The following is a 20210-nucleotide window of genomic DNA, read 5'->3' on the forward strand; positions in this document are numbered from 1 at the left end:
ATGCTGTCACCAGAAGCAGACTCAGTCTTCCCAGACCTGGATCCACACGGCTGTGGAATATGTATCCAGTCTTAGATGTGGTTTCTGTTGTGACTCTGTCAGTGACAGGCTCTTAGGGGAAACTTCACCCTCTAAGAAGGGTGCCTCTTACTCCAAGAGATTCAGCGCCTACCACCTACTGCACCGTAGAATCAGAGTAAAGACTACACTGTCAAAGGTATGTCCAGCATTGTGACCTCAGTCAGCCAACCGTGCATTCCACTACTACAAACCCTTTACATCAAACCAAAAACAGCCCACCCCTCCCCCTTTTTTTAAGGATTTGAGTTTAATCTTTTTATACAGTCCCAGTGTTTGGAAGGTAGTGTCTGGAGAGATGGCTCAGCACTTCAGAGCACATACTCTTCCAGAGAACCCAACTTTAAATTCCAGAACCCACACCAGGTCCTCCCAGGCATCTGTAGCTCTCGATCTAGGGCTGCTTCTGGCCTCCTTGGGCATCTGCACTCATGTGCACATACCCCCAAAGACACATAAACACAATTAAAAATAAAAATAAAAGTTTAGGTAGATACTTCTGTGTCTGTCCCTGAGATGGGCTTCAGTCCTCCACTATTCATGAGTGATGTGGGAATGAGGAGCCTGTAGGCGGGCACAGGAAGTGTACTGCAGGCCCCTTCTCCCCGCCGTGGCTTTGTGTCATCCTTCATGCAGTGAGTTCTCAAAGGAACATAAGGGAGGGTTTGGTTTGGTTTGGTTTCTCATGCATAGTTAAGGAAAATAGAGACGGAAGAAGGCAAAACAGCCTCGTTAAGACATGAAGACAGGATGGTGTGGAAAGCTTGTGGTTTGGACTTTCTGTGCAGAGTGACAAATGACAAACATTAACATCAACTGAACACTCAGCTAGGTATTAGGAAATGAAATAAAAATGACTGCCTTCCGTCAAGTTGTACTCCAGGGAGACCGTAGACCTATGTCAAAGTAAAGAGTGCATTTCTAAAGGAATTTCCCTCCAAATGAGAAGTGGCTTCTTGGTAACTGGAGTGGTGGGACATGTGTTGTGCTGTGCCGTGAGAGGACAGCATCAGAGAGTGGAAGCCCATCAGTGACCATCAGAAGACCCTTAAGTCGGGAATTTGGGTCTAGAGGACCTGGCAAAGTCCTAGGTGCGGTATTTCTAGAATACCAGTTTACAAACAGTGCTGGTAGTCTCTGGAAGGAGTCAGGTGTGCTGACGGCTGTGAGGGGCTTAGGGAGAGAAGGGACCTTGGGGGTAGCAAGGACAGTCTTCCAGGCCAGCTTCTGTAGTGCCTTTCCGAACACTAACACAGTTGGTGGTCAGTAGCTGGACTTGCAGTCATCTGCTGGCATTTTTTGTTGGATTCGTACTGTAAAAGGCATTTACAAAATCAGCAAAATGTTGAAACAGCCTGTAACTTACAGTGTCCTTGATTAATCTTGAAATTTGATTAAAACTTCTTAAGCAATAACCAAAAAATGATGAGAAACACGGAGAGCTTTTGAATGAGCTCTAGTTCCCGAGGGTCTTTTCCTGCCGTCAGTGGTGCTGGTCCCCTTGGTCGAAGCATTTGAGTGTGTGCCTTTGTTTTCTATGAGTTTCTGAAAGGCAGCATTTGCCTGAGGATGGCTGGCTGCTGCTTAAAATGCAGCCCATGTCTTAGGAGCCTGCTGTGAGTTCTGGAAAGGCAGAGATGCCTCATGTGTTGGAAGTAAGCCCAGCCTGTCTATAGCACGACAGATGCTGGGGGAGCCCTGGTAGAGATGCCCACCTCAGTGGCAGGTGGCCCTGGAAGGATTCTGTGGGCACCACGTGGCCTGGGCACCAGCAGTCACAGCCAGGGAGCGACAGAAACCCTTGGGCTTCGGCCTTGTCAGCCTGTACACTTTGCAGAGGTGTGGCCTCTTTCAAATACGCAGTTCTTCCCAAACGGTGCCCCGTAGGGTCATCAGCCCAGAATGGCAGTGCGCTAAAGAGGGAATTCTCTGGAGGAAGCTACAGCACGAAGCGACAGCCCATGCCCTCTCCCTCGGAGGGCTCCTTGTCATCAGGAGGCATGGACCAAGGGAGTGACGCCCCGGCGAGGGACTATGATGGAGAGGTGAGTGTGCTGTGGACGGCGGCTGCGCCTGTCACACATGCTTTGTCCGTGCTTTGTCCACGCTGATCCACCGCCTTGCGTATGTCTCGGATGGCAGGGTCTGTCGTCCCCACACGTGTGAGCGTGTGTGTGCGCCCACATGCACACGTGCCCCTGCTTATGTCTGTTCTCCAGTCATCTCACAGAGGCACTGTCTGCTCACAGAAGAGAAGCCCAAGGGTGGTTGGGTGTGAGTGCAGGAGGGGGCCCGGGGCAGTGAGTGTCCTTCCTATTACCACTCAGCTTTTTGCCAATGCCTTGTTTTGCAGGACTCTGATTCTCCAAGGCATTCCACAGCTTCCAACAGCTCCAACCTGAGCAGCCCTCCAAGCCCCATTTCACCCCGAAAGACCAAGAGCCTCTCCCTGGAGAGCACAGACCGCGGGAGCTGGGATCCGTGAGCCCAGGACTGCGGCAGCCGCAGGCAGGGACTCTGCAACCGGACAACGTGCCTGGCAGCAGTGTCACCTTCCTCACCACTGCAATGAGGATTTCTCTGCAGCCAGGCCCGCTTCACCCCGCCCCCCAGGTAGCTTCTGTAGACAGACTGCGCAGACGCAGCGCTCAGAGTAGACTGGTTATGTTCTCACCGTAGCCCTCACGTAGCGCCCAGCAGCCTCCATGAGCGTCAGCCCGACTGTGGCCAGGGAAAAACCCTCACGAATTAAAACAATGCATATTTTACTACAATACAGAGTTTAAATAAATACATAAATGTAGAAGTTAAATACTGAATGTATATAGTCAAAGAAGCATCTTGTGTTCAATGAAAGATGGATGCGTATATAAGAAAGATCATTTAATTTAAAGAAATGTGTTGTTTCTTGTCTGTTTCCCAGCTAAGTCATATACAGGGTAGAAAGGCCTCAAGTGACATTTGTAAAGAGAGAGCAGAAGTCAGGTCCCTGTGGTGTCTGTCCTCAAGCCTGGGCAGGCTGAGGTCACTGGGAAATCTAAGGGATGTTTGGAGATAAGCGCCATCGTTGCACTGACCTGTAACCTGGACACCACCAATGGCAGTGAAGCCGCTCCAGCCACTCCAGAGGCATGCCCGCCTCTCAGGGCAGTTCTTTAGTGATCAATTTGAACATGTTCTCCCCCCCCCCCGTTATATTTTAATATCTGGCACAGATGGATGTGAAAGACAATTCTGTCACCTTGTGACCCTTCCCATTATAAAGGACATAGGGAGAGAGTCATGACTTCTGAAGGTCATGGAATGGTTCCTCTAGCTTTTTGTCCTGGCCAGATCCTGTCCTTTCCCGGGTTGCAGCGAGGAGTCGTGGCTTGGGCACAGCTTCCCTTTTTGGTTAAGGGTAGTTGTAAACTTCCTCAACACACGCTGCTGGGGAAAAGCTTCTCCTTGCTAAATCATGCAAGACCTCAGAAGCATGGGCTTGAACAGCCGTGACCAAATATGCCATCCCATCTGAGGGGACAGTGGGGCCTGTGCATGGGCCCAGGGGTGTGCTGGTGGCCACTGGATTGTCAGCCAGCTTTCCCTCTGGCTATCTGCTAATGCACTTGTCCCAGGAAGCAAGATGAAGACCAGAACTCCTCTCTACTCACGTTTCACCAGCCAGAACAGGAGAGAAACTACAATGCCCTGTGCAGACAGAGGCCCCACCACTCCTAATTTTTACCTCTTTGGAGCTGAAAAGTCCCTATTTCTCCCCACTTTAAACCACGCCTAAAATAGATTTCCAAAGTTGCTAACCTGCCCAGCGTGCCCTCAGCCCATCATGCTGCCAGGCCCTGAAGACCAGACTCCCAGGTACACTGCTGTAAGGAAGGAGGTTAGAGTTGGGGGAGGGAAGGTGGTGACAGAAGCCCTTCTGGTGGGGTCCTTTTAGACAACGGCTTTGACAGACATTCAGTCCTGGCTCCCAGCATGTAAGTACATTTCCTTTTGGATGGGCATTGTGTCATTCTAATCTAAATCTTTCTGCTTTTGGAAAAGAAGTATAAAAATACTTCTGTACATCCAAAACTGAGGGTCAGACTCTGAATTTGGTCAGAGCCCTATTTTACCTACTTGAACTTGGCACTTTGTTCCCTCCCCTCAGTCCTCTCCCCTGCCCTCCTACCCAGGCAGAAACCTGCCATGCTGAGTGAGACTGAGACTGATGGAACTCCACCCTAAGCCTTTGGTTGTAGCTTTGACAACCAATTGTGAATTTTTGTTGCTACAGGTGCTTGTTTGTAAAAGGACCCTTCTAGAGTCACAGTCTAAACCTCCCTAAAATTCAGCTCCACCGCAGTGAGTCCCTCATAACAACTGTCTATTGGACTCATCTATTGGCCTGTCTAGACAGTTGGCCTTCCTGTCAGAAGCTATGGAGGAGGATGGGACAGATGACAGACAGGCTTCCAGGAGACAGAAACAAAGATTCCTTAAAGCAGTCAATAACAGACCAGAGAAAAGGCCTCAGACCCTTTTTGAGATCTCTCTCCCCACCTCATGCAAGGTATTTGAAGTATGTGGGAGAAGTGTAGGGAAGAGGGAGGTGGGATTTAGAGGCATTTCTGGCTTAGTGTCTATGGGTTAGTGCTTGGTGCTATGTCCGGCCTGTTTGCTATTTATCCTTTGAATCCTGACTACTCTGTTATGTGGGGTTTGGGTGGGTATACAAAATATATTACAGTTTCTTGTTTTGTTGCCAAAAACAAAAGCCTTCCTTGTCAATGAGTGCTAAAGCAGATTTCATGTGTATTAAATATATATATTTACATACATATATACAAATATGTGTATTAAATATATATGTGTATACTCCGTATGCTTAGCCATTTGCGTTCCTTCCCAGTGAAGACAGCTTTAAGACCCCGGGGGGGGGGGGATAACAAAAGGCCTATCTGACTTTCCAATGAATCCCTAAGCCAAGCTTAAGGGGGCGCTTCAGAAATTCCCATCATCCTGCCAGCTCTTCCTCAGCCTCTCCTCTTTCATGCTAGAAGCCCGTCATTTTGTTACTTAATGGCCACATTTACTTCTAGGAAAGTTCAGCGGGCTTGTGTTGGACCTCAGGTATCCTTAAGGAAGGCTAGGACACACTCAACTAACTCCCAGGTGCCGAAGCCCACGTGCAGCCTTGGCAGTGACCAGAGAGTCAGTTCCCCCAGCTCAGTAGACCTAGTCCCACCCCCCAACACGGTTGCATACTTTGCCCAAGACCACTGGCCACCTCCGGTCCTCCCTGGCCCCACTGCACAGCATCCCACTGCACCCTTGAGTGGCTCATTCCCTGTTGAAACCCTTAGCCGTCACAAGTCCAGAGTTCCTAGTGGAGCCCTGCTACAGTGAGTGTGTCTCCTGCCAGTGCCAGCACCACATTCTCCCATCCCAGTGACCGCATCACACAGGGCCCTTCTCAAGTTTTAGGACACTGACTACAAGTCAGCTTCGATGCCATTGGAAATAAAATGACCTGCCTTTTTATTTGATAGTACAATACCATTTATTTTATAAATTTTTAGGATTTTTTTCTCATTGTAATATTATTGTACAGTTTTGCATGGCCTCGGTGTAATCATTTTTGTTTAGAATATGATGCTGACCAGTGTGTGTGTGGAAGGGAAGATAATGCTTTGGCCTCTAGGCACTCGGTTGGTTTGGTTTCATTCCTGATGTCTTAGGGAATTTCCTGAGTGTCTGCTACCAAACTATGACATGGATTCTTTTGCACAGAACTATTTAAGGTGGGATAGTCAAAAATGTAACAAAGATTTCTCACCAATATTTTATGTTGGTATCAATTAACCAGACTTTGATGTACTGCAATAAAATAAGGAGCTGTTAGGATTGAGTATTCTGTCCTTTTCTTCCCCTACGTAAAGAGTATGAGGAGTCCCTGGCTCTGGGGTCTCTCCTCGTTGTATGGACCTCTTCTTTGTATCCCAGAAGACAAAGGTCAGTTTGGCCCTGGGGTTTGATCTGGAACTTGGAGCTCCTGAGCCACACTCTGGAGGCCTTCAGCCTCAGGTTTGCCTGCAGCGTGAACCTCGGGGCAACCTGATTGCTGCCCGTGGCCAGACAGACACTTTGAGGAGCTGGATCCCTACTTTGGTGCCTTAGAATGGTGCAGCTGGCACACAGGTAAGGCTGGGTGACCCTATCCGAGACCCTAGAACTGCAACTGAAGTCCCTCACAACCCTCCTAGCCACTGGGACTCTTGCAGGTCCACAAGTCCCACTGGGCCTCGAAGGCAGCGTCTGTGGAGACCAGGACTTGACTTGGCAAACTTTCCACAAAGAAATGGACAAGAACACCATGTTCCCATACAACTCTAGCAGCACGGTGAGCCCAGTGTGGTAAAGGGGTGATAGTTAGCCAGGCCGCCAGCCAGGACCTAAAGGGCACCTTGTTCCTGTCCCAGCCTAGTCACTTAGTGTCTACTGTGAAGTGGCCACGGAACCCAGAAGCTCATTTTCTCTAAAGTGCCTAAGAAGCCTCGTGAGCCTAACTACTCTCAGGAGGAGAGGGCTAAGCAGGAGGATTACAAGTTCAAGGCCTGCCTGAGCACCGTAATGAGATCCTGTCTCAAAAGTCTAAAGGCTAAGGGTACAGCCCAGTGGTAGAGTACTTGCTTCTGTAAGACATTGGGCTCAATCCCCAGTGCCAATAATGCCCTGAGTCAGAGATACGAATACACAGAAATTCTTAATATCTGCCATGTTGCCATGGCCTGTCCCCACCAAGAGCAACCGATATACTGGCTCAGAGGCCTTTGGAGGTAGAGTATACCACTCAGGTCGTAAGTGGGGCCACCTCGTTCCCAGGATTCACGGAGGGCACAAGAAATGGCAGTCCCCAACACACTTCTTTATTGAACGAAAAGGTGTAACTGTAATTCAAGACATACAAACAGAGCCTCTGTTGATCCCCTAGGCCAGGGATAATAACTACCTCTCCTGGAACATGCTGGAATCCTGCTGCTCTTCCAGCCCTGCTTTAAGGGTCTGCTGTCCATGCTGGGATGGGGCTCGGATGGCTGCCCTATTGTCCTGAGCTCCAGGCCACAGGCTGGGATGGCAAAGGGCAGGGACACAAGTTCACCCAGAACCACAAGAATTCATTCTGCATGGCCAACGAGGCCCCAAGGGTGGGGTCTAGTCTTACTTTGCTCCATGTTCCTGTGGGCATCCACAGCAGGGAGGAGATGGCAAAAGCAGCCTGCCTTATTGTCTTGACAGTTCAGAAGCAGCAGTTGGGGTCTCTGCAGAGCTCTCTTCCCACTCCTGGAGGCATGGCTCCCTCTGAACATCCTCCGTCTGCCTTGCTGAGCCTGAAGGAGCGTGACCCCTCGTCAGCCTGGTCCATGCCTAGCCTACTGCAGCCCAGCCTTCATCCTGCAGTAGTTACTGTAGGCTTCCTCGAACATGGCCTTGCAGGGGAAGCGAGCCTTCAGCTTGGAGCAGATGAGGAAAGAGCCACCCATCTTTCGGTGCAGAGAGTAGGTCTCCTCTGGGGGCGGGATGAGGCGGTGCTTCAGCATGACGGGGATCAAGTTATGGATCTTTTCAGTGGTGCTCTGGGTGCCAAAGTCAAAGGGCTCTTCTGAGGCAAAGGCCTCCCCCAGGATGAGGATGGCATCCAGGTGGGCATCCTCCATAGCCTGCATCAAGAGGAAGGGCAGAGATGACTGGATCAGAAGCCCTCAGCCCAGTCCTACCATAGCTCCTGATTTCAGCACCAAGTGCTTGGGCCTGGAGGACATGAGAGGTAGTGGCAGGACAGCTTTGGCCTGAACAGTGGTATCAGGTAACTTCGACCCCCAGCAAGCAGGCAGACACAGGAGCACATGTGAAACACAGCATTCACTCCGTCCTCACAAAGCTGTTCAAGCAGGCTTCGGCCACTGGGCATTGTTGTGCCCAGATCCTAGCACATGGCAGCACTTTCCAGACACAGGGTGCATGAAAAGTAGCCCTCACCAGCAGAACACTGGAGGGGCAAGGGGCAGGTGGGCCAGGACCAAACCAAACTAGCTGCACAGAGGAAGTAAGAAGTCACCTTGGCAGGTGGGAAGGAGATGGAGGAGGGCCACCCATCCTGATGGTGTGAACCCAGGTCAGGGAAGGTCAGCTCCCTGACAGCTGCTGGGTGAAGAGGCTCTAAAGCCTTGGGTAATCTGCCCACCCAAGCAGGCCAGCCCCTACCTCTCGGTGGCCAGGGTGGGCAGGCAGCACCAACTGGTAAACCCTAAGCAGAACAGTCCTGCTGCGCACTACACACTTCCTACTAGGGAGGCCTCCAAGGGCCCCCAAGAGCCCCTGGTTCTTAGGTGCCAAGGGAAGACACAGCCATGCCTACAGGGAGCTGAGCCTGAATCTCCATTGTAAGCCTGGGTGCTTCACTCACCTTGACCTCATAGCCAGTTAGGAACTTCATCTCTATGGACTTCTTGAGCACGGCCTCCCTGTCCTGGTCAGCAGCAGCCCGGATGACCTGGAAGAACAGAGGCTCCAGCCTGCCCCACAACCCTCCCGAGTGTCTCCAACCCCTGGCCTGGGGTCACAGGCAGCTGGGCGGACATGACGGGCTGTGCCCAGCTCCAGGCGGCTCTTCCACACTTTTCAGTCCCCAGCATTGGCTCTTGGCCTCTGAAATGCGTGGGCCAGGGTCCCATTCCTGTTCTTACCTGAATGTAGAGGTCAGTAAAGGTTCTGTCGTATTCCCGAGTTGCTCCGAAGTCCAGGAGAGCCACCTACAATGGAGATGCAACACTGCAGCCCTGCCCCGTGGTGCTGGTGCATAGGGCAGGGAGAGGGGGTCTCTTCCAGGCCTGAGCCACAGGTCTCTGCTGCTAACCTTCACCTTACCTTGTGCTGCTGAGGGTCATAAAAGAAATTGGACCAGTTGGGGTCAGTCTGCATGACATGGAACTCAAACAGCTCCCTCAGGCACAGCACCAGAATGTTGTAGCAGATCTGGGGACAGGGTGGAGATCTCTAAAATCTGCCTCCTGAATCCACCCTAACTGCCCCAACAGAAGGCTGCGCTCACTGCCCCTTATCCAGCCTCCCCAGGGAGGGCTTAGAGTCCCTGTTCCCACCACCAGGTTCCCAGCACACAGGCTGGCATAGCATGAGCGCACCTCGTTCCGAACTTCCTGGCTCAGCCCTTCCGCCTGGTCCAAGGGGAAGCCTGTTATCAGCTCGGTGGTCAGCACGTGGGGACTGCATAACTCATCTACAATCTCAGGCACGTAGAAGAAGGGGTGATCCTTCAGCAACTCCCTGTGTGGAGAGGGAGCTCACACCTAGTCTGGACCCTCCACAGCCCCCAAATGGAGAGCCCACCAGGGGGAAATCTATTCTGCAGGGGGGAGGGTGTGGCCAAACCCTGGCCCAGGGCCGTCCACCCTTCCTGGCCACTTGGTGTCCCTCAGCCTCCCAGGGACCCCACAGGAGCCACCTGAACTTCTTGGCATAGGCAGCCTCTCTCTGGTAGTCACACTCAAGAACAAGCTCCCGCCTCAGCACATCAATCAGGTGCTCGGGGAACAGGCCTGTGACAGAAAGGGTCATCAGGTAGAAGAGGTAGCTCTGCAGACCTTTCCCCTGGCATTCCCAGGACCCAATCCTTGTGCCCGCCCCTTCCCCTCCCACCTCATGCCTGCAGCCCAGCCTGACCTTCTGGAAGCATGTTACTCATGTTCAGCACAGCCATGAGGTTGTTGACGTCACTGTTAATGCTCTGGGCCACGCCGGGGTACTGCAGGGAGGGAAGGGGAGTTACCTGGGGAGGCAGCAGGTCAGGCTGTCCCTGCCCACTAGCTTCTCAGCCATGTCTGACCGCATACAGCCCTTGGCGTGGATGAAACAAGGTTGCCAAGACCTAACCCATCACCACCCTGCTCTCCATTTCTCCCCACCCTATCTATCCCCAGGAAAAGCCTCTGGAGCTCCAGCCTAGGCCCCAGAAGGCCATCCTGCCCCAAGAATGCCGGGAAACAGCCCCGCCCTTAATTCCTCATCTAGCAAACTCCTTCCTGGCACCCAGTGCAGCCAGATGCTACAGACAGAGAGACGGTGCCCCTGCAGCCCTGTGAGGACAGTCCCGTGCCACACAGGGCCAGCTACCTGGATCTTCATGGCCACCTCACGGCCACCCTTCATTCGGGCCAGGTGCACCTGCCCGATGGAGGCAGCCGCAAAGGGCCGCTCCTCGAAGTACTCCAGCTTGTCCCGCCAATGTGGGCCCAGGTCGGTGTTGAGGGTTTTCTGGAAAGAGGCCAGAGAAGACAGGATCCCAGCCTGGTTACCTGGGGTTCCCTAAAGTGCACTCAGCTTACCCACTCCCCCTTGGTCCTCAGATCCCCAGGGTCCCTCCCTCCTGCCAGCCTCACCGTCATCTGTTTCAGTGGCATGAAGTCAGCACTCTGCCGCACCCGCTCAAAGATCTTGGCCAGATGAGGGTTGATGAAAGCATCATCTGGAAGACAAGAGTGAGGCTTCCATCAGGGAGGGATCCACACAGGCCCATAACAAGGCTACCCAGGTACCACTTGCCAGTGTGGCCTCCTGAGTAGGACATGGCACCAAGCTTTACCCTCCCTCACCCTGGGACCTGAAGCTCAGAAACAATGACAGACGTAGCCTCAGCTTCCTCCTGGCAGACTCCAGAATGGGACTCTAATGGAGACAGGGGTCCTCTGTGCCGGGATGGGCACACTAGTAAGACAGCAACCAACACAAGGCACAAAACTTTATATACAGCTCAGAGCTTCCCCTCCCCAGAAGAGCAGCTAGGAGGCCTGAACCCATCCCTATGACCAGACAGGGAGACAACGTTTTTCTAACTAACAGAGAAAATTTAGATTGCACATAATCTGACCGATCCTTTCGCTATGCACTTCTTTCCTGTCTAACATAGTGAGGCACGGATTATCATGAACACATCTCTGGGTGGTTTAACTGAGAATGGCCTCCATAGACTCATTTATTAGCATTCTTGGTCCCCAGATAGTGGAACCGGTGGGGAAAGATCAGGGATTAGGAGGTGTGTCACTGAGGTTTCAAAAGCCCAAGCCATTCCCAGTTGGGTTTCTCCCTCTCCCCTCCTCTCACCTTTCTCCTTTCTCCCACCACCCCATCCCTTCTCCCTCTCCCCTCTCACCCCCTCCTTCCTTTTCTTCCTCTCTCTCCCTCATGCTTGTGAGCATTCAGTTTCTGCACCAGTGCCATGCCTGCCTGCTGCCATGTTCCCCACCGTGGTGGCCACAGACTCTTTCTCCTCTAAGTTGTCTTAGTCATGGTGTCTTACTACAGCAATATACAAATAACTAAGACAATGTCCTACCTTCCCCATGTGCTTGCTAACGACACCCACACAGCCCTAACATGCTTCACAGCTTGCATCCTGCTTGCTCTTGGCCCTGAAGCATAGCTCCTGACCCTAGCAACCCACTGAGTTTGCCTTCATTTGAATTCTCAGACACCACACCATACCACGCCCCGTGTGAGCATCACTGGGCTTCACGTATGTGCTGTCCACACACCTTGCAGCAAGTCTACGCCCAGAGACATGGCCTCCAGGCAGTGCCCTACACCCAACACCACCCTGAGAGTTGAACCTGGTCAAGGGAGTAAGCCCACCCTGCTCTCACACCTGCCCATTCAGAGCTACTGGGAAGCCCAAGACTTCCCTTAATGCAACTCTGCCCCTCACTCTGGTGGCCCAGTCTTCTCTCTCTGAAATCGCATGGTGATCCCCAAAGCTGAATTGAAAGCTCCCCCACTGGCTCCCAGAGACCAACACAGCAGGCAGGACGGCAGGGCCAGGCTGCCATGCTGAAATTAGAGACAGCCTCTGAGTTTCTCAAAACCTCTACCCAGAGGCAAGATACACAGCCCTGGCTCCCGCTGAAGATGATAAGCACCTCCATGTCACAGTACTGCCACAGCAGCTCTCCTTCCCACCCCTACCGGCTACACCTTCTGCCGCTAGCCCCACCTTGGTATCCACTCACCCTGGATGCTCAGCATCTGGCCCAGCTTCAGCGCTGCCCCGCGCACCTTGCACAGTGTACTCACGATGCGCTCTGCATTCGCCTCTGACAGGAAGGGGCTAGAATCCAGCACGGCTTTCTTCCCTGTGGGACAGGAGGGGCAGCAAATAGTCAGGGTTCAGGAAGGGTGACTGGGAGAAACCTTCAGAATGCCGGGGCACAGGGACTCGGGCAATATATACAGCTGTTTGGTGTCCATGGAAACGGCAAGGAAAGCTCAAGTCCCTATGCACATCCTCCATGGCCCCCCAAAGCCAGGGAGGCCTCCCCTGCTAGTGGGGCAAGCCTGGCAGGAGACGCCTTAGCAGCATGGAGACAAGAGACAAGCCTCTACCCTACTGTCCTGGCTGAAGGGTCTCTGATCACCAGGAGATTGTGCACATGCCACATGGGTCTTGGCTGCAGGAATAGCTCCATACTCAAGTGTCAAGGGCAGCACAGTGTTTGGGTATTGTTTCTCTCCTCTGCCCCACAGCTTGGCACAGCCAACTGGCCCACTGACAACCCCTTCCAGTGCACAGGGTAATGGCAACAGCTGGGTGATGACTCCAGGGAATTGACAGTACCAAATGAATCCTGCTGCCAGCCATCAGTGTGGCCAAAGGGCATCGTCGCTTCTGCCCACATATCAAATCCACCCTGTGAAAAGGTAGGAGCAGGCCCAAACGGGGGGGTCTACACTTCTAGGTCCCTCTGTCCTCCCTGGCCCTGCTAGAGTCAGGGCTTTTGTTACTTTCTAGGAGTTGCTGGGTCATGGGAGCCCACCTCCAGGCTGCTCAGCACCTGGCAGCTCCTTCAGAATGTACTCACAGGCCTGGAAGGCCAAGAGCAAGGACTTAACAATTGCCCTTGTGCCAGGCAAACATCAGCCTGCTCTGGCAAGCCAGAGGAGGAGGCTACCATGGGAGGAGAGTTACAGAGCCCTCAGTCAGTCAGCCCCAGTGACAGACAGACAGGCTCACTCCTCAGTCTAGACAGGAGGACAAGATATGCAGGGTAGGAGGGTCATTCCACAGGAAGTCTGGGCTGCCCAGAGACCTAGCTACAACCTTGAGGTAGGACCAATCCAGGACAAGTGAGTCTAGAAGGGACCCTGGCAACAGCAGAAGGCAGAGTCAAGAGTGAGCAGTCCTCCCGTCCTCCCCAGGCCCTGGGACACGAGGCTAGGAAGACAGGAGAGGGCAGAAACCCAGGCAAGGCCACTAACTCCAGAACAAAGGAAGCAAACTGCCCCTCACCTGTACATAAACCACACTCAGCTGAGTCCGCGTCTCCTGGTACTTGGAAATGGTGTCTGGCCCCACCAGCTCTCCTAAGCATCTCCTCCCCAGCGTGAACTGATTGTCACAGGCTAGAGACACATCCCCCATCCAGAATGACCTGGGCCAGCCAGGACAAGACAAAACCGTGGGGGCATGCCCAATGCAGGACAGGGTCTTCCAGGGCAGAGCTTGCTAGCCTGGACAGCATCCTCAAGGTCAAGGCATGCTAGGTGTATTAAGAGGCCAGAGCAGGTCCTGTCTGCCCAAGGCCACTTACCCTGGCCAAAGCCTCACGACCTACTGGCAGGGCTAATGGAACCTAAGCCTCAGTCACTGCAGCCCCTGACAGGACTCCAGCTATGAGCTTGGAACCACACTGACTGCTCTCTCCTCTGAGACAAGGTAGGGTGGAGAGCACCTGGCAGAGGATGCTGGGTCTTGGGAAAGCTAGCTTCTCACCCAGAGAAACACAGGCTTCACGTCCCAAAGTACTTCGACACCAGCACTAAAAATACCCATGCTAAATCCCATTCTTGGGCCCCTTCCAAGGACGCACAAGGTACCCATCCTAGGACTGGGGTCTGGGGGAACATGCCAGTGCCCTGTTTCCAGAAGAGGGAGCCCCGTGGGTCAAGTGTTGCCTGAGCAGCTGGCACACCCCCTCAGGGTCCAAAAAAGACTGTGGCCATCAAGAGGCCCCATGAATAGGGGTAAAAGCTACGAGGGAGCATCATGACACTCGAATAGGACCACGGCAGAGGGCGCCCAGCCCAGAACCTCAAATACATTTTGGGAAATCCACTAACAGGAACCCCTAATGGTTCTGCTGGGTAAACTCCTGGCTACCTACCCTCAGAGAGGGGCTCACATGCCAGCATGCCAACATTAGCACACCCCTAGGTTTTGGTGCAGCCTGAGGCAGAATATTCTCTAGCTTGTACAGCCTCAAGGGGCCATTCAACTTGTGTTCCAGGCAAGCCTGAGCGACCTGACCCTGGGAGGCAGAGAACAGAGATTAGGTATGCTCTCTGTCTCAGAGGCCAAAGTCTCTGGAATGGACCAGGCCTCTCTGGGTCATGGTCAGTGGAGGGAGCACACAGTGTGCCTGACCCAGAAGCCTGTATCCTGACCCACAGGAAGTAGGGAGCCCTGTACATCCGACATGGCCAGACTACCGTTGAGAAGTTTCTCGGGATCAGGGCAGGAAGGGAGAACAGGAACACAAGGGCATGCAGGCAGCGAGCGAGTGACTATGGAGGTGCATATGCTGGCAGCAGCACGGGTGTGGTTGGCCAGAGCCAGAAGGGGCTGGGGATTGGCTGGGGCTGAAGGGAGGAGCCACCTCCAACCATCCATTACCCAGATGAGCAGTCGCTCAACCCCAGGAACACTGCCCACATGAACTAAACTTTGAGAGGGCCCCTGCAGTCGGGGCATGGCTGGCGCTCCTGGAACAGAGGCGGCCTGCAGGCTGGCAGGCTTGACCACCACTCTCTACACTGGGCCCTGCTCACCTGTGGAGTCCTCGGAGCGCAGACTCTTCTTGGCGACTTCAGCCAGGGCCCCAAAGCCCAGACCTACAGCCAAACCTGAAAGGGTAAGAAGGGAGGTGCTTGAGTGGCCAGGACCACCCAGCCACCAGGCCTGGAGAGCAGCCGGCGGTTCACTTGGAGCGCGCCGGGCCTCGCTGCGTACAGCACTGAAAGCGATTAAGAACACACACTGGTGGTTTGAGGACACTTGCTCTGGGTACCTGCCTCCAGTGAGTCTGCACATCGCCTTGGACAACCCACACACTCATGGGAACACACAGACTCCATATTGGGAGGGAACAGCACAAATGGGAAGATGAAGAAGGCTTGGTGTGGGGCCACTTTCCGGTAATAAGACCATGGGAGACAACCCGCACTTCAAGTCTGCAAGGGCGTCAGAGGTCACTTCCTAAGTCACCACTGTAGCAATATAAAGCAGCTAGCAGTAAGGCTGGAATGTTCCACACAGCAAAAACACAGGTGTCCCAGCTGAAGGCCCTGGAGCCAGAACAGAGCCCAGCCCACCTCTCCTGCCACGCTGGCTGCGCTGGCCATGACTGAGAACCGTGGCCCTTGGCTCGTCCCTCCCAGCAGGTACTCGAGGCCAGGCAGAAAGCCTGGGAGTCCTCCTCGGGGCCCACGCCTTCCTGGGAGCTCCCTTCTCAAGGGCTGCCCAGAGCAGGCACACCACTCAGAGACAGCGTGAGGTGAGTGAGACCGTTCTCTGGCCTTTCTACAATAATAGCACGTTAAAAAAAAAAAAAAAAACACTGGATTTACTGGAAAATCATCAAAAAAAAATTATTTAAGCTGAGCATGGCTACACATGCCCGTTATCCCAGCATCTGGGAGGCAGCAGCACGAGGTGTGCCACAGTTCAAGGCCAGCCAGGGATACAAAGCAAATTCCAGGATATCTAGGAGTATAGAGTGAGACCTTCTCTCAGAAAAAAACACTCAAGTAATTTTTAAAATGCTTTTTAATTAAAAGGTAATTCTTTTACACAGTTGATAATATATCTTATCTGCCACTAGGTGGAGCGCATGCTCTGCTCTGGCTATCCTGCAAGCAGCTCCTGCCTCAGAGGGCGCAGAGAGAACTAAGGGCATACAGGGCCCACACTCAGGTCCACGGCACTGCAAACACGCTTGCTTTTCCCAAACAGGGCAGTGATGACAAAAGTTTCGTATCAAACACATGCATGACTTTAAATGTTCAGAGGCCATTAAAAAAAGGCAAGAAAAAACATGGAGAATGGAGTCTACTGTATCTAACCCAGTATACCCAAAGCAGAAACCAATATAAAAGTAAAGGCATTTTCCATCTGTGGGCGTGTGCACTGTCTTCATACCCTGTGGAAAGGCATCTGCGTGGTACACTGAGGGGTAGGACAAGCCAAAGTGGAAGAAGCCACAGCTCCTGTAATGCCCAGAGACATGACTGAAACATCCTGCCAGGGACGTGTTGGCACACTGGGATGTCTGTTCTCTTTAACACTCCTCCCATCCCTGCCACTCTGGAGGGCACTGGGCACTGGAGCCACAGTCCAATTAAACATTAACTCCTCACCCCCTTCTTCCTCACCCTACCCAGCACAACGTCTAACTTAGCAAAAGAAGGGGGCACGGCCACATTAACCTTCACCAGGGTCCATGAGAGTCCCTCCTGCTTAGAACAAGTCCTGGGACAAGCCCACAGTAAAGGCAGGTGAAGTCACAGGCCATCAGCTTGCCCAGCCGAACGTACAACATTCAGGGCCCTCCTAAACATACTCTGGCTAGACTTAGTGCTGTGTCCAACTGTTCCTGGCTGTCTCTGGGTTTCCAGGCAAAGTACAAACTCTACAATGGGGAGACTGTTCTTAAACAAATGCCTGAAGGAACACCCTATGAAGGAGGCCTCAGTAGCTTGTTCAGTGGCTGCACCAGGCCCAGGTGCTGCCAACGGAGGGGCAAGCTCCTGCAGCAGGCAGACCAGGATGTAAAAACAAGCTTACCCAGCCAGCAGGCATGATCTTGGCCTCCCCAGTTCTATGAACCCGGAATAAACTGGCTCCCCGCTCCCCGCCCCCACCAGGCCTGGTGTAATGGGATTCTTGGAATCCCCTGGCCAGCTCAGTCTTTGTCCAGAGCCAGGCAGACCTGGGGTAACTCAACTGCGGGAAGAGGGAAACCTCAGCTGAGATCTGCCACCTTCAGGTGCCCTGCTTCTGCACCCAAGGATCTCACAGCCTGCCTCTCCTCCTGTGATCCATGGTCTGGAAGGGCCTGTTCTCCATGTCACTGGGAGGAGAAAAGCACTCTTGGCAGCCTGGCCTTCTCCCTGGCCTGTCAAGCACATTGGCCATACATAGCAAGGTCCCAATATTTCTCTCATGAAAGGCGGAAAAAAAGTGACGGGGCATATAGCTCTCCTGCAGGCAAAGCAGATGCATGGCGGGCCTGTGTCCAGGTTGGGAGCCTGTTCTGGGCAACTCAGGAGCCCCACCCCCCTACTCAAGTCCTTATAGAGGTCACTCCACTTCCTCCTAGTCACAGAGGTGAGAAAAGCAAAAACAACTTTCAACCACAGGGACCTTCACAAGCTGGCTGAGTGACAGCGAGAGCAGGAGCAGTAAGTCACCACTCCTGGTGGTGCTAGCTCAGCCTGCTCAAACTCCAGGGCCTGTTTACACAGCAAGGCCGAGAGGGGCCTCTGCAGACGCTGCAGACCAGGCCCTGCTTGTACTCAGGATGGACCCAGGGTCTTGTGTGCGCAAAGCAAGGTCTCAAACTCCCTGAACCACATCCTCAGCCCTAAACCCCACTTTAATTAATACACGTGGCTCACTCACTCGTTAGGAAAGTCCACATAGAGCAGACAGGTGAGTATTGTCCTTTGCTTCTAGGTATTAACAGTCTCCTCCTGGGATGGAGAGATGGCTCAGAGGTTAAGAGCACTGACTGCTCCTCCAGAGGTTCTGAGTTCAATTCCCAGCAACCACATGGTGGCTTACAACCATCTATAATGAGATCTGGTGCCCTCTTCTGGCATGCAGGTGTACATGCAGGCACAAAACAATAAATAAATAAATAAATAAATAAATAAATAAATATGTAATTAAAAAAAAAGTCTCCTCCTGAGTGTCTGGCATCTAACAACATTCTCTACTGCAGAGAAGATGAGCTCCTGGGACAGGAGCTACAGCCCAGGTACAGGGGAAGAGGAACAAAAAAGAGGGAGAGATAGCACCCTGAGGCATCTTTTCCAAGGGCCTCGGGACTTGTCTTCTGTTCCCAGAACTGCACCAGCCAGGAGGGAAGACCTGATGGGTCCTCTGCTGGCTGCACAGGAAGGGAGGGACCTAGTTCAGGAACAGCTGCTTAGATGCCCCTGTACAAGACAGGTCTGTACTCAGCTTCCTCCTCTGTGACTGCACAGAACAGCAGCCTCTCTCCTGGGGCTGCATCCTCAGGGTGTATCATTCCCAGCATGCTCCTGTCACATTGTTTCCCCGCTCCCCGCTATCCAACACAAGGTAGAGAATTTGCTCTATGACATAGTACAACCACCATGACATACTGCCTCACTCCAGGCCTAGAAACAGTCAGTGCCCACAGCCAGAACCTCCTGAAACCTCCTGTTGTTTCCACATCTTTTGGCAACAGAGGGGGAAAAAAATAAGTGATACAGACAGAATATAGAAGAGGGCTTATCTACCAGAAAAGGGTAGACAGAAGGTCCTGGGCCGCCCTGACCAACTCAACACCAGCATCATCATGAGCCCACCAGGCCTGTTATGTACCTTAACCATCTGTCCAAGGCCAGTACGTGAAACAAGCCCCCAAAGCTCTTCTTTCATTATTTGCACTGCCTGGACAGCTGAGGACAGCTCCAGAAGCCCTGTCAGAGAGCCCCACTGCGAATGGCTGGCACTCTCAACAGGACCTCTGCAGATGGACAGTGGACACACCTGCACAGCATGGGAGTCCCTCAGGAAGAGCACAGGTGTGGTAGGTCAAAGGCTGTTCGCACAAAAGCAAGGACAAAAGAAGTCTCCAGCAGTGCAGCAAACTGAAATGGCTTTAACTAACAGCGACAAAGGGCCACAGCATGTCAATACCATTACACTAACAGCCACAGATCTGTGGGATCTGGCAAATGGGTTCTTGTTGGTATAATGTTCTTTTAAAATGTATACGCCTTACCCTTGTTAATTCAAATGCTGATTTCCCCACCCCCAACTCTCTGATTTCAATCCGGATATTGCATTGTGATACTCATTATAAACATCCTGTCTCAACTCTTGTGTAAATAGGACAAAATAAAGCAACTAGATACAATGTTGTGCAATGGGAGGAGCCAGAGGACAGGAAAGAGGGGAGGAGAGAAAGAGCAGGAAAGGAGTGGGAGGAGGAGGAGGAGAAAGGGTGAGAAGAGAGGGAAGAGAGCTGGAAGAGAGAGCTTGGAGGACGTGGAGCATGAACCAGACCTAAGATTTCACAAAAAGCTAGTATAAGGTGGGAAATCTAAATGTTAGGAAACTGAGGGCTTGGAGGTTTAGGAGGGAGTAAATATTGGCCAGCATTGTGTTCTAGGTTAACTAAAAACCCAGTCTCTGTGTGGTGATTTGGTTATACAGCTGCTGAGGATTAACAGCAGCATTACCAGAAGATAAACCAATAGTAAATATTAATAACTTCTTACAACAGGTTCTCTAAATGGCTGGTCCCTGAGCAGAAACTCCTCCACCTAGGGGGCCAAAGGGCCCAGTGAGGAGCCTGTACTCACAACTGGGGTCTCCTCCGGTGGACCCCAAGAAGGGTCCACCACGTAGTTCAAGCTGTAGCTCACAGAAAGATTCAGCCACACACCAGCCCCAGGGATAAGCCAAGATTGGGGCTAGAATCCTGTAAGCAGCTTACCATCCTCAACAGCTAGTTCATGGGCAACAAGCCACACGCTACCCAACAGTGGGCATGGCTGGATTCCCAACCACTTCCACCTTAACGTACAGTGGCCACTCAACCAGGACAAACAGGGCAGGGCAGTAGGGGAGGGGCAGCACAGGGAAACGTGGCCACCTCACCTCCAAAGTTGGCCAACCGCCCAATCCGGGTAACTGGCACCTTCCGCTCCCGAGCCCGCTCACTGAGCTGAAGGGAAAAACAAGAGAGACCTATGGAATTGACAAAACTGACAAATGAGACACGGCAGCCTGAGGCTCGTGCTGCCTGCACTTCCCCTCTCCCCTCCCACCA

At 52.7% G+C, this 20210-nt stretch overlaps 2 protein-coding genes across 21 annotated transcripts in view; one reads left to right on the forward strand and one right to left on the reverse strand.

The window, feature by feature from the left end:
* Cdc42bpa (CDC42 binding protein kinase alpha) overlaps nucleotides 1-5961 on the forward strand; it is a 205887-nt gene extending 199926 nt beyond the window's left edge. For 18 of the 19 annotated variants that reach the window (XM_060364788.1, XM_060364787.1, XM_060364796.1 and 15 more), the window contains 2 exons: nucleotides 1966-2123; nucleotides 2432-5961. In XM_060364788.1, coding sequence (XP_060220771.1) covers nucleotides 1966-2123; nucleotides 2432-2563 — 290 coding nt within the window. In that variant the 3' untranslated portion in view covers nucleotides 2564-5961. Of the gene's footprint in view, nucleotides 1-1965; nucleotides 2124-2431 lie in introns of those variants that run through there. The other variant, XM_060364805.1, reaches the window with a different exon arrangement.
* Nucleotides 5962-6964: 1003 nt separating this feature from the next.
* The window catches only part of Coq8a (coenzyme Q8A), a 30404-nt gene continuing 17158 nt past the window's right edge, over nucleotides 6965-20210 (reverse strand). For both annotated transcript variants that reach the window (XM_021659758.2, XM_060364806.1), the window contains 12 exons: nucleotides 20039-20105; nucleotides 14953-15027; nucleotides 12138-12260; nucleotides 10515-10600; nucleotides 10249-10389; nucleotides 9799-9880; nucleotides 9581-9674; nucleotides 9261-9402; nucleotides 8986-9093; nucleotides 8805-8870; nucleotides 8525-8611; nucleotides 6965-7778 (listed from right to left, as the gene is read on the reverse strand). In XM_021659758.2, coding sequence (XP_021515433.1) covers nucleotides 7491-7778; nucleotides 8525-8611; nucleotides 8805-8870; nucleotides 8986-9093; nucleotides 9261-9402; nucleotides 9581-9674; nucleotides 9799-9880; nucleotides 10249-10389; nucleotides 10515-10600; nucleotides 12138-12260; nucleotides 14953-15027; nucleotides 20039-20105 — 1359 coding nt within the window. In that variant the 3' untranslated portion in view covers nucleotides 6965-7490. The remainder of the gene's footprint in view (nucleotides 7779-8524; nucleotides 8612-8804; nucleotides 8871-8985; nucleotides 9094-9260; nucleotides 9403-9580; nucleotides 9675-9798; nucleotides 9881-10248; nucleotides 10390-10514; nucleotides 10601-12137; nucleotides 12261-14952; nucleotides 15028-20038; nucleotides 20106-20210) is intronic.

This window comes from Meriones unguiculatus, chromosome 11 (genome assembly GCF_030254825.1).
Source record: "Meriones unguiculatus strain TT.TT164.6M chromosome 11, Bangor_MerUng_6.1, whole genome shotgun sequence".
NCBI classification, from domain to species: Eukaryota; Metazoa; Chordata; class Mammalia; order Rodentia; family Muridae; genus Meriones; species Meriones unguiculatus.